This window comes from Pogona vitticeps, chromosome 2 (assembly GCF_051106095.1).
Source record: "Pogona vitticeps strain Pit_001003342236 chromosome 2, PviZW2.1, whole genome shotgun sequence".
In the NCBI taxonomy this organism is placed as follows: Eukaryota; Metazoa; Chordata; class Lepidosauria; order Squamata; family Agamidae; genus Pogona; species Pogona vitticeps.
In genome coordinates this window covers 25,535,525-25,549,641 of record NC_135784.1, presented here as the reverse complement: position 1 = coordinate 25,549,641, position 14,117 = coordinate 25,535,525, and the positions used below count along the sequence as shown (strand labels likewise).

At 45.4% G+C, this 14,117-nt stretch overlaps 1 protein-coding gene across 3 annotated transcripts; it reads right to left on the bottom strand.

Annotated features, from left to right (window-relative positions):
* Positions 1 to 248: 248 nt before the first annotated feature.
* On the bottom strand, positions 249 to 13,684 carry LOC144587539 (uncharacterized). 3 transcript variants are annotated; one of them, XM_078388568.1, is made up of 5 exons: positions 13,522 to 13,670; positions 5,446 to 5,528; positions 4,166 to 4,292; positions 2,676 to 2,762; positions 249 to 1,794 (listed from the first exon to the last, which is right to left on the bottom strand). In XM_078388568.1, the coding sequence occupies exons 2-5, from the start codon at positions 5,518 to 5,520 to the stop codon at positions 332 to 334; spliced, it is 1,752 nt and encodes a 583-aa protein (XP_078244694.1). In that variant the 5' UTR covers positions 5,521 to 5,528; positions 13,522 to 13,670; the 3' UTR covers positions 249 to 331. The 3 variants fall into 3 exon arrangements, with proteins under 3 accessions (XP_078244694.1, XP_078244695.1, XP_078244693.1); XM_078388569.1 differs by having other exon boundaries at positions 4,166 to 4,289; positions 13,522 to 13,641; XM_078388567.1 differs by lacking the exon at positions 4,166 to 4,292 and having other exon boundaries at positions 13,522 to 13,684.
* Positions 13,685 to 14,117: the final 433 nt, after the last annotated feature.

Below are 14,117 nucleotides of genomic sequence, written 5' to 3'. Positions count from 1 at the left end.
TTTCACAGAACGAATTAACATCATCTTGGGAGGCACCACTGCATATGCAGAACATATTGGCCAGAATCTTGTTGTGGCTTAATGCCAGCTTCAGAGCAACTGCAGTTGAAATGCTGTATCGGTGTAATTTCATCAGTCACAGTGGCAAGTTACTGCTAAATAATGAATTGTCCTTCCCGTTCCTAGATTCATGACAGCTTGCTGGATTTAGCAGGCAACTTTATGAATGAACAGAAACACAACAAAAATAAGGACCACAGAAAAATGACGTAATTTTAATGCTGAGAAGACATTGAAGTAAGGAAAGATTTCCTGTAACTCAGTTCAATCATCAATCTAAATGGAGACTGCAGCTAAGAAATTGGAAAAATACTGAATCTCTTTCCACGTTCCATACGTAGGTATGGTTCATCTCATTGAGAGTCTTTTGATGTTGAGCAAAATTTGAGCTCAGATCGAAACTCTTTCCACATTCCATGCATTTATGAGGTTTCTTTCCTGTGTGAGTACTTTGATACTGTTTAAGATGCCCTTTCAGACCACAGCTGTTCCTACATTCCATATCTTCATACGCTTCTCCCCCTGCATGAGTTCTTTGATGAAGCCTTAAACTCCCTTTCTGACTGCAGCATTTTCCACACTCCGTGCATTTATATGGTTTCTCCCCAGTGTGAGTTCTTTCATGCAGCCTTAGATTTCCTTTCTGACAGAAGCTTTTTCCGCACTCTGTGCATTCATATGGTTTCTCCCCTGTGTGGATTCTTTGATGCAGTCTAAGGGCATCTTTCTGACTGAAACTCTTTCCACACTCCGTGCATGTATAAGGTTTCTCCCCTGTGTGAATGCTTTGATGCCTCCTAAGGGAACTTACTTGAGTGAAGTTCTTTCCACACTCCATACACTGAAATGGTTTATCCCCTGTGTGAAAACAGTGATGCTGTTTAAGACTCCCTTTCAGACTGAAGCTCATTCCACACTCCAGACATTTGTAAGGTTTTTCTCCTGTGTGAGTTCTTTCATGCACCCTAAGGGCATCTTTCTTATTGAAACACTTTCCACATTCCATGCATTTATATGGTTTCTCCCCTGTGTGAATCTTTTGATGCCGAGTTAGGTCCCCTTTCTGAGTGAAGTTCTTGCCACACTCTATGCATTTATGTGGTTTCTCCTCCATGTGAAAACTCTGATGCTTTCTAAGGCTCCCTTTAAGACTGAAGCTCTTTCCACACTTCATGCATTTATATGGTTTCTCTCCTGTATGATTTCTTTCATGCACCCTAAGGTAACCCTTGGAAGTGAAGTTCTTTCCACACTCCATGCATTTATATGGTTTCTCCCCTGTGTGAATCCTTTGATGCACCCTAAGGTACCCGTTGGAAGTAAAGCTTTTTCCACACTCCATGCATTTATGCGGTTTCTCTCCAGTGTGAGTTCTTTGATGTAAAGCAAAGCTAGAAAGAATAGTGAAGCTCTTGCCACAAACCAAACATTCCCATGGTTTTGTCCCTTTGCTTCTTCCTTGGTCAGACAACCTTCTACTGTCACTGAAATGTTTTGCAGTGTCCATGCCTTGATACCATTTTGATCCTGACTGGGTTCTGCCACATCTCTTTAATTTGCTATCTGCCTCTTGAGAACTGGAGGGCTTTTTCTTTCCTTTCTTGGACGGGTTTTCCATGCGAGTCTTTATTCCTCTTGCAGTCCCATACAGTTTTCTTCCCCCTTCAGGCTCCTTTACTTCCAATGACACTGGAGATGATAGTTTCTGGCAGTTCTCAAAATCTTGACCATTACCTAAATTTGAGAGATAAAGAGAGAAATGCCCTGTTTTCCTGAAAATAAGACCTAACTTGAAAATAAGCTCTAGCATGATTTTTCAGGATGCTCGTAATATAAGACCTACCCCCAAAATAAGCCCTAGTTGCATGAAACCCTGCCCTCCACCCTTATGCAGCAATCAGAAGAAGATGATAGGACTGTAAAATAAAACATCCCCTGAAATTAAACCCTAATGCGTTTTTTGCAGCAAAAATTAATATAAGACCCTGTCTTCTTTTCGGGAAAACATGGTATTATCCTGTCAGAGAGATTCAGAGAGACTTGGGAGCTTCAGATTTCAAAAGATTTCTCTTTTTCACCTTCTCTCAGATGGCCACTTTTTCTCTCTATGCCCTCTGCTGGACCAAAGCCATCTTTTCAATAATCTGGTGTTGGGGAAGAAGAGAGAAACTAAACTCGGAAAAACCCACTCCTTTTCTTCCAATTAATCCAGCTGTACTTAAAATCCAATATCAATAAATATGGCATAATAATAATAATAATTGTGTGCCATCAAGCTGATTCCGATTTATGGCAATCCTTTCCAGGGTTTTCTAGGTAGAGAGTACTCAGAGGTGGTTTACTCTTCCTTGCTTCTGGGAGCACCCTGGGACTATGAAGCTTGCCCAAGGCCATACAGCCTGGCTCTATTCACAGGAGGTACAGTCGGGAATCGAACTCCCAACCTCTGGCTCTCCAGCCAGATATGTAAACAATGGAGGTATCCAAGCAGCCAAATATGGCGTAGAATGTGCTATTGCTCTGTATTGTGTTAGGAATTCCTCATCAGTACAGACTAGTTCCACTTCTATTGCACCTTGCTGATAAGGTCAGGATGCTACAACCTAAGGAAGTACCTGTCAATCTCTTCTGAGTGTAAGAATCCTGGACACGTGGATCATCTCCTTCTTCCAGCCAGCAGATGAGGTCCGGTTTGGGAATGTCTTTCAAAGAAAGAGACAAGGTTGGTCACTACAAACAAGACGTGCTACTTTAGCCCTGGCCGTTTCCTTTACACTACTGTCATTTTTGATGCTGGACTATCTTGTGGCTCAGATAGTGTCTTGGCCTTTTGGTGGCACCCTGCCAGCTTAGACCTGTCCTTATTTGAGATAGTACAGTGGTGCCCCACATAGCGACGATAATCCATTCCGGATAAATCGTCGCTATCCGGAATTGTCGCTATACGGAACGGAAAACCCCATAGGAATGCATTAAACCCCGTTTAATGCGATCCTATGGAGGATAAACTCACTGCTATGTGGAAATCCTCCATACGGCTGCCATTTTCGCCGCCCGGTATGCGAGGGAAAGGGTGTGAAAACGCTGTGGGCGGCCATTTTTTTTCTGGAGGCCATTTTGGAACCACTGATCAGCTGTTTCTAAAACATCGCAATGCGAAGATCGGTAAGCTAAACGTTTACCGATCATCGCAATGCGATATTTAGCCATATAAACCATCGCAATGCGATCGCTTTTGGATCGCAAAATCCACATCGCTATGCGGATTCATTGTTAAACTGGGCGCTCGTTATGCAAGGCACCACTGTATATCCTGTCTGATGGAAACCTTAGGCTGCCTGAACTCAATCCTTCCGATCTGCTGAGCCAGGCCTTGTCTTGACCATCGACTTCTCTCCTGAAAGAACCAGATCAGAAGGACAAACACAGGTAAACGCTGTTAGCATCTTGACCTCACCACTACCAACCCCTTGTAGATGTTGAAAAGCAAGGGGAAAGCAAGACAGATCTCAGGGGCCCTGAGCCAGAAATGCGATGGGATTGGAGCGAATCAATCTCTTCCTTTCTTCCAATCTGTTTCCTTATTTATTTTTGGCTAGACTTCCAGAATTCTGGCGAAGGGAACTCTTGCAGACTTTGGGGAGCTATTGTTTAAAGAGAGAGAGAGAGAGAGAGAACCTTCTCTGGCTCATTATGTCTTGTCTTGGATGAGATTTCTAAAGTCTCTGATCCATTTGGGAATGGTCTGCCACAAACCATACAGTGAATTAAACGACAGCTGGGATAAACAAAGGTTGATCGTCACTGCTGTCACAGCTGCCACCCTTACTACCACCGCTACCCACTTCCAAATAATAACGCCATCCTGGTGTTCAATCACATCCATTTTTGCTTTTCTAACATTTGTGTTGAGACCATCTGAGCATCCCCCTTGTAACCTCTGATCGAGCGCCTGCTCTCAAGCAGCCTGGTGCTCTGGTTCACAACAGAGATCATCAGAAACAACTGGACCAACCACCTGGATCCCTTTGGCGTTCCACCTAACAAGAAATGATTCAGCAAGTCTTTCAGCCCTGCTGCCCCCTGGCCTGGATTCTGCCCTTACCCAGAGAGGCTACCATCCCATGGATCTCCAGCATGACCTCTTTATACAGAGCTCGTTGGCCTGGATCTAGGAGATCCCACTCTTGCCGGGTGAAAGACACGGCCACGTCCTGGAAGGACACGAGCTGCTAGAAGCAGAAAGGGAAAAATTACCTTCTCAAAGATAACCTCCTAAACATACAGTCAGGCTCCAACAATGCAATGGCAAATGATAATCTTGTGGCTTTGCAAATATTTTACTTCTTTCACTTTATCTTTGTAGGATTCATGGTGGCATGAGAAACAGAACAGGATTGCGGTATCTGCAGGGGATCAGTTCCAAGCCCCCCTATAGATGCCGGAAAATAGCATACTTTTTAGCATCCTTGCACGGTTGAGAGACTTTGGCTAGTTTTGCCAAAGGACTGGGTTTCCTGCCCTTCTGTTCAAAAGGGAGAATTCCCTGAATCCAGAAATTGCAACCTCCCCCCTGCAAATGTGTCTTCTCCATTTCACCCAAAGCTGCTTCCCCCAGAGACAACAGCTCACAAATACATTTCTAGTATGCCACCTGTATACATATCCAGTGGTGCCTTGCTTGACGATGGTAATTCGTTCCAGCGAAATCGCTGTAGAGTGAAAACATCGTAACGCAAAATTAAAAAACCCATTGAAATGCACTGAAACCTGTTCAATGCGTTCCAATGGGCTGAAAACTCACCGTCCAGCGAAGATCCTCCATATGGGCAGCCATTTTTGGGTGCCTGTATAGCGAAAAATGGCTCCTAAAAACAGCGGGGAGCCATTTTTTACAACCGGTGGCCATTTTGAAACCCGACAATCAGCTGTTTTTAGATTGTCGTAATGCAAAAATCGGTTCCCGAGGCAGGGAACTGATCATCGTGAAGCGGATTTTTCCCATTTAAACCATCATTTTGCGATTGCTTTTGTGATCGCAAAAACCTAATCTTCAAGCGATTTCCTCGTTAAGCGAGGCAATTGTTAAGCGAGGCACCACCGTAACATAGTCTCTGGTTCCATTTAGTGGCTTGTTCTGGTAATAAACCTTGAAAATGTGTATTTCTCTGTCTGATCCCAACATCTGGAGGGCAGAAGTTCTTTCACTTTATCTTTGTGGGATCGTAATGGCATGAGAAATAAAGGAAAGGCCTTCGTTGTCACAGGGTAATAGCAAAAGTAATTTAAAAAGGGACATTCTTTCAGATTCCCCTCTTCCTACCTAACACAGAGAAAGCACTAAGGCTGTTCCCCTGCATCTCTCCAAAAGAATCCCTTCCTTACCTGAGGGAGGCATAGTGCCATTCTTTCCAGTCCACCACAAAGAGAAGATGATCCCGAATCTTCCTCTGTTGCCATTGCACTGCCTGTAAGAGAGACAAAGGAAGCATAAACTTGGCCACCTAAGAGATTCCTGCAGTTGCTCCTATCGTGCCTTACGAACAGCAAGGAGAGAAGCTTGGTCAGGGCTGGGCTGGCAAAGGAATATCCCTCAAGTGGAGAAGACTGGCACAGTACTAAGGTTGTGAAATTGTTGTTGATATTTTAAATTGTTTTTTATTCTGTTTTGTTGTGAGCTGCCCAGAGTAGACGCAGTCTAGATGGGCAGGATACAAGTTAAATGAATGAATGAATGAATGAATGAAATAATTAAAGATGCTGAAATCCCATGTGATCCAACAGGAAATAATTAGTATGAGAGTAGCTAGCTGAAGCATCATGTCTTATATTCCACTTTGGCACAGAACTGTGCATCCTGTTAATCCAGTCCACCTTGAAAAATACATGCTCAGGTTTGCTTCTCTCTTTCTTTCTGTCTGAAAGATCCAAAATCCCTTCGGCCCATAAAGTCAGCCTCACAAAAGGCTCTTCCAGTATCTTTCTCATCCTAGTTCAGGCCTGGATATTGTGACAAACCCAGACCTACTGGGATCTGCCACACATTTACACTAAGCTGCCACCAACCATTCCCTATAAGAAGTCACACAGACCAGGGATGGATTTTCAAACAATAAAAAGAATAAGGTTTATTTAAAATACACACAGGGAAAAATAAACAATCAGGTGAATAGGATAAAGTAACGTGGCTTATTCTCACTCATACAAGCATACAGTTTGGTTCACCCAGAACCCTTAACTTGAAGCACAGACCCTGAACCTATCAGTTCTGGCTAACCAACAGACACCTGAACCTATCAGGTTGGTACTCTGACACACAGTAGTACCCTGTCTGACACTCAGACTCCCACAACAGCTCCTTCTTCCCAGCTGCTGCTTCGTCACAACCCAGTGTCTCTCAGCATCTCCCACAGTATCTCTCTCTCACCACACAGGCATCACATATTTATACAGTACAGCCCCTCCTCCTGATGTCCCGCCTTCCACTCCCCATAGGATGGAACTTTCCCTCCAAACCCATGACAGACAGGTAACATCAGTGCTGTATGTAACACCTCCCCTCTTTATAAGTTGTTTTGTAGGGGGAAAGCTAAGGTGCTTTTCACCAAAAAACAACCTGGGTAAAATACACAAAACAGTTATACATACCATACCATACTTACTTATCCTTACACTCTAAGTTAACCATAGCAATTATGCATTTAAACATTTACCATATACATTACATCAATTTACCTTTATTCATACAAACCAAATTCAAAACCACAGGTACATTTTAACTTTTTGTCATCATTATATACACATATAGTCCATGTTCTTTCGCCGTCTTCATTCTTCAGGTCTTCTTGATAAGGCGTCAGCAACACAGTTCACTGACCCTCTGACCACCTTCACTTCAAAGTCATAGTCCTGTAGGTTTAAAGCCCACCTCATAAGTTTGCTATTGTGGGTTTTCATTGTCTTTAACCATTGCAATGGTGAATGGTCAGTACACAGAATAAAATGTCTTCCCCAGATGTAAGGCTTGGCCTTCTGGATCGCGTAGACTATGGCCAAACACTCCTTCTCCACGGTTGCCAAATGTCTCTCACCTTTTTGAAGTTTCCTACTCAGGTAGGACACTGGATGTTGGTCACCATTCTCATCCTCCTGGCACAGAACTGCTCCTACCCCGCTGTTAGACGCATCGGTGTAGATGATGAACTCCCGGTCGAAGTCTGGAGCACTCAGGACTGGATAGTTGATTAACGCCTCCTTCAACCTCTGGAACGCCGCCTCACAGTCGCTGGTCCACGGGATGCGGTCATCAGCCGTCTTCCTCGTCAGATCGGTCAGCGGAGCCGCAATCTCGCTAAACCTCGGGATGAACTTTCTGTAGTAGCCCACCAACCCAAGAAATGATTTGACCTTTTTCTTGGTGTTGGGTCTAGGCCAATCACGAACAGCTTCTATTTTGGCCTCCAGGGGTTTTATCATTCCTCCCCCTACCATGTGACCCAAGTATTTTATTTCTGGGCTACCCAGCTGACACTTGCTGGCCTTTACTGTTAGCCCTGCTGCACTTAACCTTTGCAGCACTAACTCCAGGTGTATCAGGTGATCTTCCCAGGTATTACTGAAGATCCCTATGTCGTCAATGTAGGCCACTGTAAAGTCACTGAGCCCTGCTAAGGTCTGGTCCATCAGCCTTTGGAATGTGGCTGGTGCATTTCTGAGACCAAAGCTCAGGACTCGAAACTCATAGAGACCAAAAGGGCTGCAAAATGCAGTCTTTTCTTGATCCCTGGGATCAATTCTTAATTGCCAATATCCCTTTACCAGGTCCAATGATGAGATGAACCGACAACCCCCTATGGTTTCAATCAGGTTGTCTAGCCTGGGCATTGGGTAGGCATCAGGAGTGGTTACACGGTTTAGTTTCCTGTAATCGACACAAAACCTAATGCTCCCATCAGGCTTGTCCACAAGGACTATCGGAGAGGACCAAGGACTAGAAGAGGGGACGATTATGTTCTCCCTCAGCATCTCGTCCAGCTCCCTCCGCACCTTGTCCCTATAGGGTCCCGTTACTCGGTATGGGGATACTGCCTGCGGGGGTGCATCCCCTGTGTGGATCCGATGCATCACTCCCTTCACTATCCCCGGCTTGTTGGAAAACACCTGTTGATATTTACTAAGCAGCATTTTTAGTTCTTGCTGCTGGTCTTGGGTGAGTGCAGGACTGATCTTTACCTCCTCTGGGTTGTATTTTACTTCCCCTCTACCCTCCCAGAAGGGTAATTCAGCTTCCTCACTCTCAGCTGCTTTTATCGCGAATAAAACCCTCTGTTCCCCTCTGTAGTAGGGTTTTAGGGCATTCACATGAACCACCCTCCTTGCTTGGTTCTCCTCCTGCTCTATTAGGTAGTTCAGGTCTGACATCTTGGAAATGACCCTATATGGTCCTGCCCATTTGAGCTGCAGTTTATTCTCTCTGCAGGGCCTAAGCCAAAGCACTTCCTCCCCTGGGTCAAAGTGCCTCTCTCTAGCTTTGTGGTCATACCATGTTTTCTGTCTGACCTTCTGAGCTTGCAGGTTCTCTGCTGCTAGCTCTAGATTTCGCTTTAGGTCATTCATCAAGGTGTCTATGTATGTCACAACGTCTTGTGGGTCATCCTGGGTGATCTGCTCCCAATTTTGTTTGATCAAATCAAGGGGCCCTTTCACCCTTCTCCCAAATAAAAGTTCAAATGGACTGAACCCGGTACTGGCTTGTGGCACTGATCGATAAGCAAACAAAAGGGATTGCAGCTTCTGGTCCCAATTGTTTGGATTCTCTGCCAAGTAAGCCCTAATCATGCGCATTAGAGTCCCATTGAACTTCTCAGTTAACCCATTACTTTCAGGATGATAAGCAGTGGTTTCCTTGTGCTTAATTCCACAGATTTGCCATAAGCGTTTCATGAGCTTTGATGTGAACGATGCGCCCAAATCTGTGATTATCTCTGAGGCAAATCCCATCCTGGACATATACCCTACCAAAGCATCGGCCACTGTGTTAGTTTCAATGTTAGTCAAGGGTATGGCTTCAGGATACCTTGTGGCATGGTCCACAATTGTTAGAATGAACCTGTTCCCCCTCTTTGTGGCCTTGGGCAAAGGTCCCACAATATCCACCCCTATGCATTTGAACGGAGTGTCAATCACAGGCAAAGGGCACAACTTTGCTTTGGTCCTGTCGCGGTTATTCCCCTGCCTTTGACACACATCACATTGTTTACAGAACTCCCTGATCTGCTTCCCTATGTCAGGCCAGTAGAAATTCTGTGTGATTCTCTGCTGTGTTTTGTTCACCCCTAAGTGTGCAGCAAACATGTCAGAGTGCCCCCTTTGTAAGATCATGGGGCGATACTTTTCAGGTACCACCAGCTGACTTCTGATCCCCTCTCCCCCTTTTGAGATATTCCTCAGGGTTTCTCTATATAAAATCCCCCTTTTCTCCAGAAATCTCACTGGGGTTTCAGGTGTTAGCTGGGCGTCAGTCACCTGTTCAAAACACTTTTGGAGAGTGGCGTCTGCCTTTTGCTCCTGTCCAAATCTGCTGTCTGTGGTTAAGGTTTCCACCACAGCTTCTGAACTCCCCTCTGCTTCCGTCTCTGGCTCATCATTACCCCCCTGAACTGTCCCTGTGGTGGCTTGTGAGCGTGTAATCACTAGCACCCGTTTCACATGTTCAGCCAGGTCATTTCCCACGAGCACGGCTGCTGGCAGAGTCGATGAAATCGCTAGCCGCCAATCTCCCCTCCAGCCTTGAAAGTTGACAGGTACCTCTGCTACTGGCAGAGAGATTACCTGCCCCTCAATCCCTGCCACCTTCATGCTCTCATTTGGGATTATAAACTCCCTAGGGATGATATCTGGATGGCACAGGGTTACCTGGGAACAAGTGTCCCGCAGCCCCCTATACTGACGGTCAAGTATTCCTACGTCCACCCCTGCTGTCTCAAACAACTGAGAATCTGTTTTCACCAGCAAGCAGCGCTTTACTTCCACAAGAGGACCATTTTCCTCAGCCTGATCAGCAGAGGTAGCTGTTCCAGACTGAGTAGCCATGGCAACAGGCTCCCTCTGTGACACTGAGCCTTGCTCTTTCTGGACACAGAACACAGCTTTTGGCTTGGTCCCACTAGAATTCTGAGGCACCATTCCTTTTAGCTGCTTTAATTTCTCACACTCTGAGATTAGATGACCCTTTCCCTGACAGAAATAACATTTTCTGGGGTATTTTGATTCTCTCTCATCTTGTTTTGGTTTTCCCTCCAAAATCTGAGGTCTTAGTTTCATGTCTGAGGGCTTCCCTTCACCATGGGCCCCTCCCCCTTGCTGGCTTTTCCCTGGTCCCTGAGAGTACTTGCTGTAGGTTTCTTTGGGTTTACCTACAGATTTCCCCTCACCCAAGGCTTTCTTATTTGGGAAATAAAATCTGCGATCTCTGCGGCTGCTGCCACAGATTTCGGTTTCCTTTCCCTCACCTGGAATTTCAGTTCCCCATGCAGGACTGAATAGAACTGTTCCAGCGCTATCAAGTCTTTAAGCTGCTCATAGGTCTCTGTTCCCTCCTGAGATAGCCATTTCTCAAGCAGCCTCACTAATTGGGCCCCCACTTGGGTAAAAGTCTGTTCTGGTTTCTTGGTGAGGGACCTGAATCTTTGTCTCAGCTGCTCTGCATTTATCCCATGTCTGGCAAACACCAGTTTTTTAAACTCTGCAAAATCTTTCATCAGTTCCTCAGGCATCTCGGCATAAACCTCAGCCAGGCTACCACTGATTAAAGACCGCATGATGGTCATCTTCTCAGTTTCCCTCACTGAGAAGTCCACAAACGCTCTTTCCACTAAGGAAAAGAACACCTCAGGACAATCTCCCTTGTGGTACACAGGGAATTTCTTCAGGTCAGCTTTAGACAGTTGGCCTCCCTCAGAATCCCTATTATTATTATTGTTCTGATTCATCAGTTCCAATTTTTTTAATTCAAACGCCATTTTCTCTCTCTGCAATTCCAATTCAATTCTCTGTCTCTCTAATCTTTCTTCCTTTTCCATTCTCTCTCTCTCTAATCTTTCCTCCATTTCCCTCACCCTCAGTTCATGCTGTTGGGCTATGAGTATTTTTCTAAGCTCTGGGTTCTGCTCTCCTGTGCTGTCACCTTGCACTGAGCCAAATTCATCCTCAGAACCTTGGTCAATCTGGGGGTCTTTCACTTCACTCATTTCTGTTACTTGGCTTCGAGTCAAGGGCATAATCCCCCCTCAGAACAGGCTGCTTTAAAAGTCAAGCCTCAAAATAAAACGACCACTTTTTTCCTTCTTGCCTCAGAACCAGCTCTCCCTAGAGATTGCTGCTGTTCTTCAGCACTAACTTGCAACAGTATCGAGTCAGAGCCTACCCCCCTCTGCTGGGCCTCTCAGCTGGCAAGCTAGCTCACTGTTACTATGCAGTTTTGCCTCAGCTTTTTCCCGCCAAAACTAGGCTACCTCAGAGCACCTTAATCTAAGTCTCCCCAGTTGGCACGTTCTTCTACTAGCGCACCTCCCCGTGAGGTACACCTAGAAGATTACCTACGCGCCTCAGACTGTCCCTGACTAGACCCCCCTTGCTCTGGGCACACTTGCCAAGGCTTTGCTGGACCGCTGGACAACTGGACCAGTCGTATCCCACACGCTGGACACCAATCAATGTGACAAACCCAGACCTACTGGGATCTGCCACACATTTACACTAAGCTGCCACCAACCATTCCCTATAAGAAGTCACACAGACCAGGGATGGATTTTCAAACAATAAAAAGAATAAGGTTTATTTAAAATACACACAGGGAAAAATAAACAATCAGGTGAATAGGATAAAGTAACGTGGCTTATTCTCACTCATACAAGCATACAGTTTGGTTCACCCAGAACCCTTAACTTGAAGCACAGACCCTGAACCTATCAGTTCTGGCTAACCAACAGACACCTGAACCTATCAGGTTGGTACTCTGACACACAGTAGTACCCTGTCTGACACTCAGACTCCCACAACAGCTCCTTCTTCCCAGCTGCTGCTTCGTCACAACCCAGTGTCTCTCAGCATCTCCCACAGTATCTCTCTCTCACCACACAGGCATCACATATTTATACAGTACAGCCCCTCCTCCTGATGTCCCGCCTTCCACTCCCCATAGGATGGAACTTTCCCTCCAAACCCATGACAGACAGGTAACATCAGTGCTGTATGTAACAGATATATATATATATTTTTTTGGGGGGGGGGGGTTATACGACTTTACTCATTCTATTTGAGTTCTTCTCAACATGTACACTTAGAATCATAGAGTCACAGAGCTGGAAGAGACCACAAGGGCCAACTTCTTCCATATTTGGAAGAAGTTTGGGGAAACGGCACACAACTAATTAGTTTTTTTTTAAATAAGGACATATTTTTCTTCTTCTAGGGCACAGCAGGGCAAAAGCAATTGCTGGCACAGACAGAAAAGTACCCCACAGCCTCAGGAACCCTCCACTGATCATCCTGCAAAGAAAGGGGAACAATGTGGGGGCTTTTTATCTCTGCCCCCAGAGCAGAGAGTTTAGCTAAACTCTCAGAGCAACCCCTATAAAGTAATAGCTGTAATGGAACCCAGGAAGCGGAGTGGAAGAGCAGCCCCTCCAGTCTCTGAATTGAGACCCCCTCTGATTTCAAAGGCCAATTTGAAAGTCTAGACAATTTCCAATCCCTGCTCTCTGCCTGGGGAAACTGATTGGGGTAGTTTCTCATCACAAATCTTGAAGGGTGGTTCTATTGCATCAATTATGGAGGGAGGGGAATGGCGTTATAAGGAGAGTAAAACTGGCCAGATTTTAGGTATAGAGGGCATAATATTTATTTTGGTTTTCACTAAAGCATCATCCTTTGGAGGCAGGTGCAAAATAGCATCACAAAAAGGCAAACTGGAGATTGCAGACCAAGGAGTATCTCTTGAGAACTTGTTCAGCCATCGCTGGTCTACTGATGTTTGTCCGGAGCATCCCAATCTCCCTTCTGCTCACTACAAAGGACATCATCATCATCTTAGAACTGCAGAGCTAGAAGGGACCCTATGGATCATCCAGCCCAGCCCCTGTCAAGGAGGCACATAGCGGGGAATCGAACTCCCAACCCCAGACGCCTAAACCACTGAGCTATCCCAGCAATCAAAAACAGCCTAACTGGTTGGGGTGATGGAAGGGGAGAGTGAAAAAAAGTCATTTTTTAAAAAGACTATCCATAAAACAAGAGGCGAGCGCTCAATTTTGCATCGGGATTGCAAGGATCCCCCCCTGCAAAAGATCCCAAGAGGGAAGGTGTGTGTGTGTCTAGGGGAGGGTCTTCCCCCCCCCAAACTCCCCACCCCGGCCATTTTTTTTATCCCCTTCCTCTATTACCCCACGGTCGCCCTTTTACCTCCCAACTCCGGGGAGCAGCGTCACCAAAATCGCCTTTCCTCTTTCTTTCCTTGGCAGAAATACTAATACATGTGCATTGATCATAGTCTTCCCCCACTGTCAAACGTCCTGCCTCTCTAGGAACGTAGACTCTGTTCCTTGGCGGGATGAGTGGGTGGCCGCTGGCTTTCTTTCCCTCCGGGTCCCAGTTCCCGCTCCGATCCTTTCCGTCAAGCAGGATTCAGAAAGGAGCGCCAAATGCAGAGAGGGAAACATGGCCCAAAACCCCTGCTGAATGTAGCACTATTCATATTGCACGGAATTTTATTCCACTATGTTATCTGTAATTTTGTATTATCTATTTATATCTCTGTATGTAGTACAGTATTAAATTTAGATTGTAAGCCATCCTGGGCCCTGGTGAGGAAGAGTGGAATATAAAGAAAAATACTCATATACTTTACCTTATTCATTCATTCATATCCTGCCTTTCTCCCCAAAAGGACCCTCTCTTGTTAGTAACCTATTTATAGCAACTTTCTCTTGTTAGTAACCTATTTATAGCAACTTTCTGCTTTGGATCTGCAGGAAGTTCCCAGCTGGTCTGCTGTCCAG

What these genes read in the sequence shown, in the direction of transcription:
- LOC144587539 (XM_078388568.1), bottom strand. Translation starts at nt 5,520, where the DNA reads ATGGCAACAGAGGAAGATTCGGGATCATCTTCTCTTTGTGGTGGACTG. An exon ending in TGGGATGGTAGCCTCTCTGG is followed by an intron (nt 2,763 to 4,165) that starts GTAAGGGCAGAA and finishes TTTCTTTGAAAG; the next exon opens with ACATTCCCAAACCGGACCTC. An exon ending in CACTCAGAAGAGATTGACAG is followed by an intron (nt 1,795 to 2,675) that starts GTACTTCCTTAG and finishes TCTCAAATTTAG; the next exon opens with GTAATGGTCAAGATTTTGAG.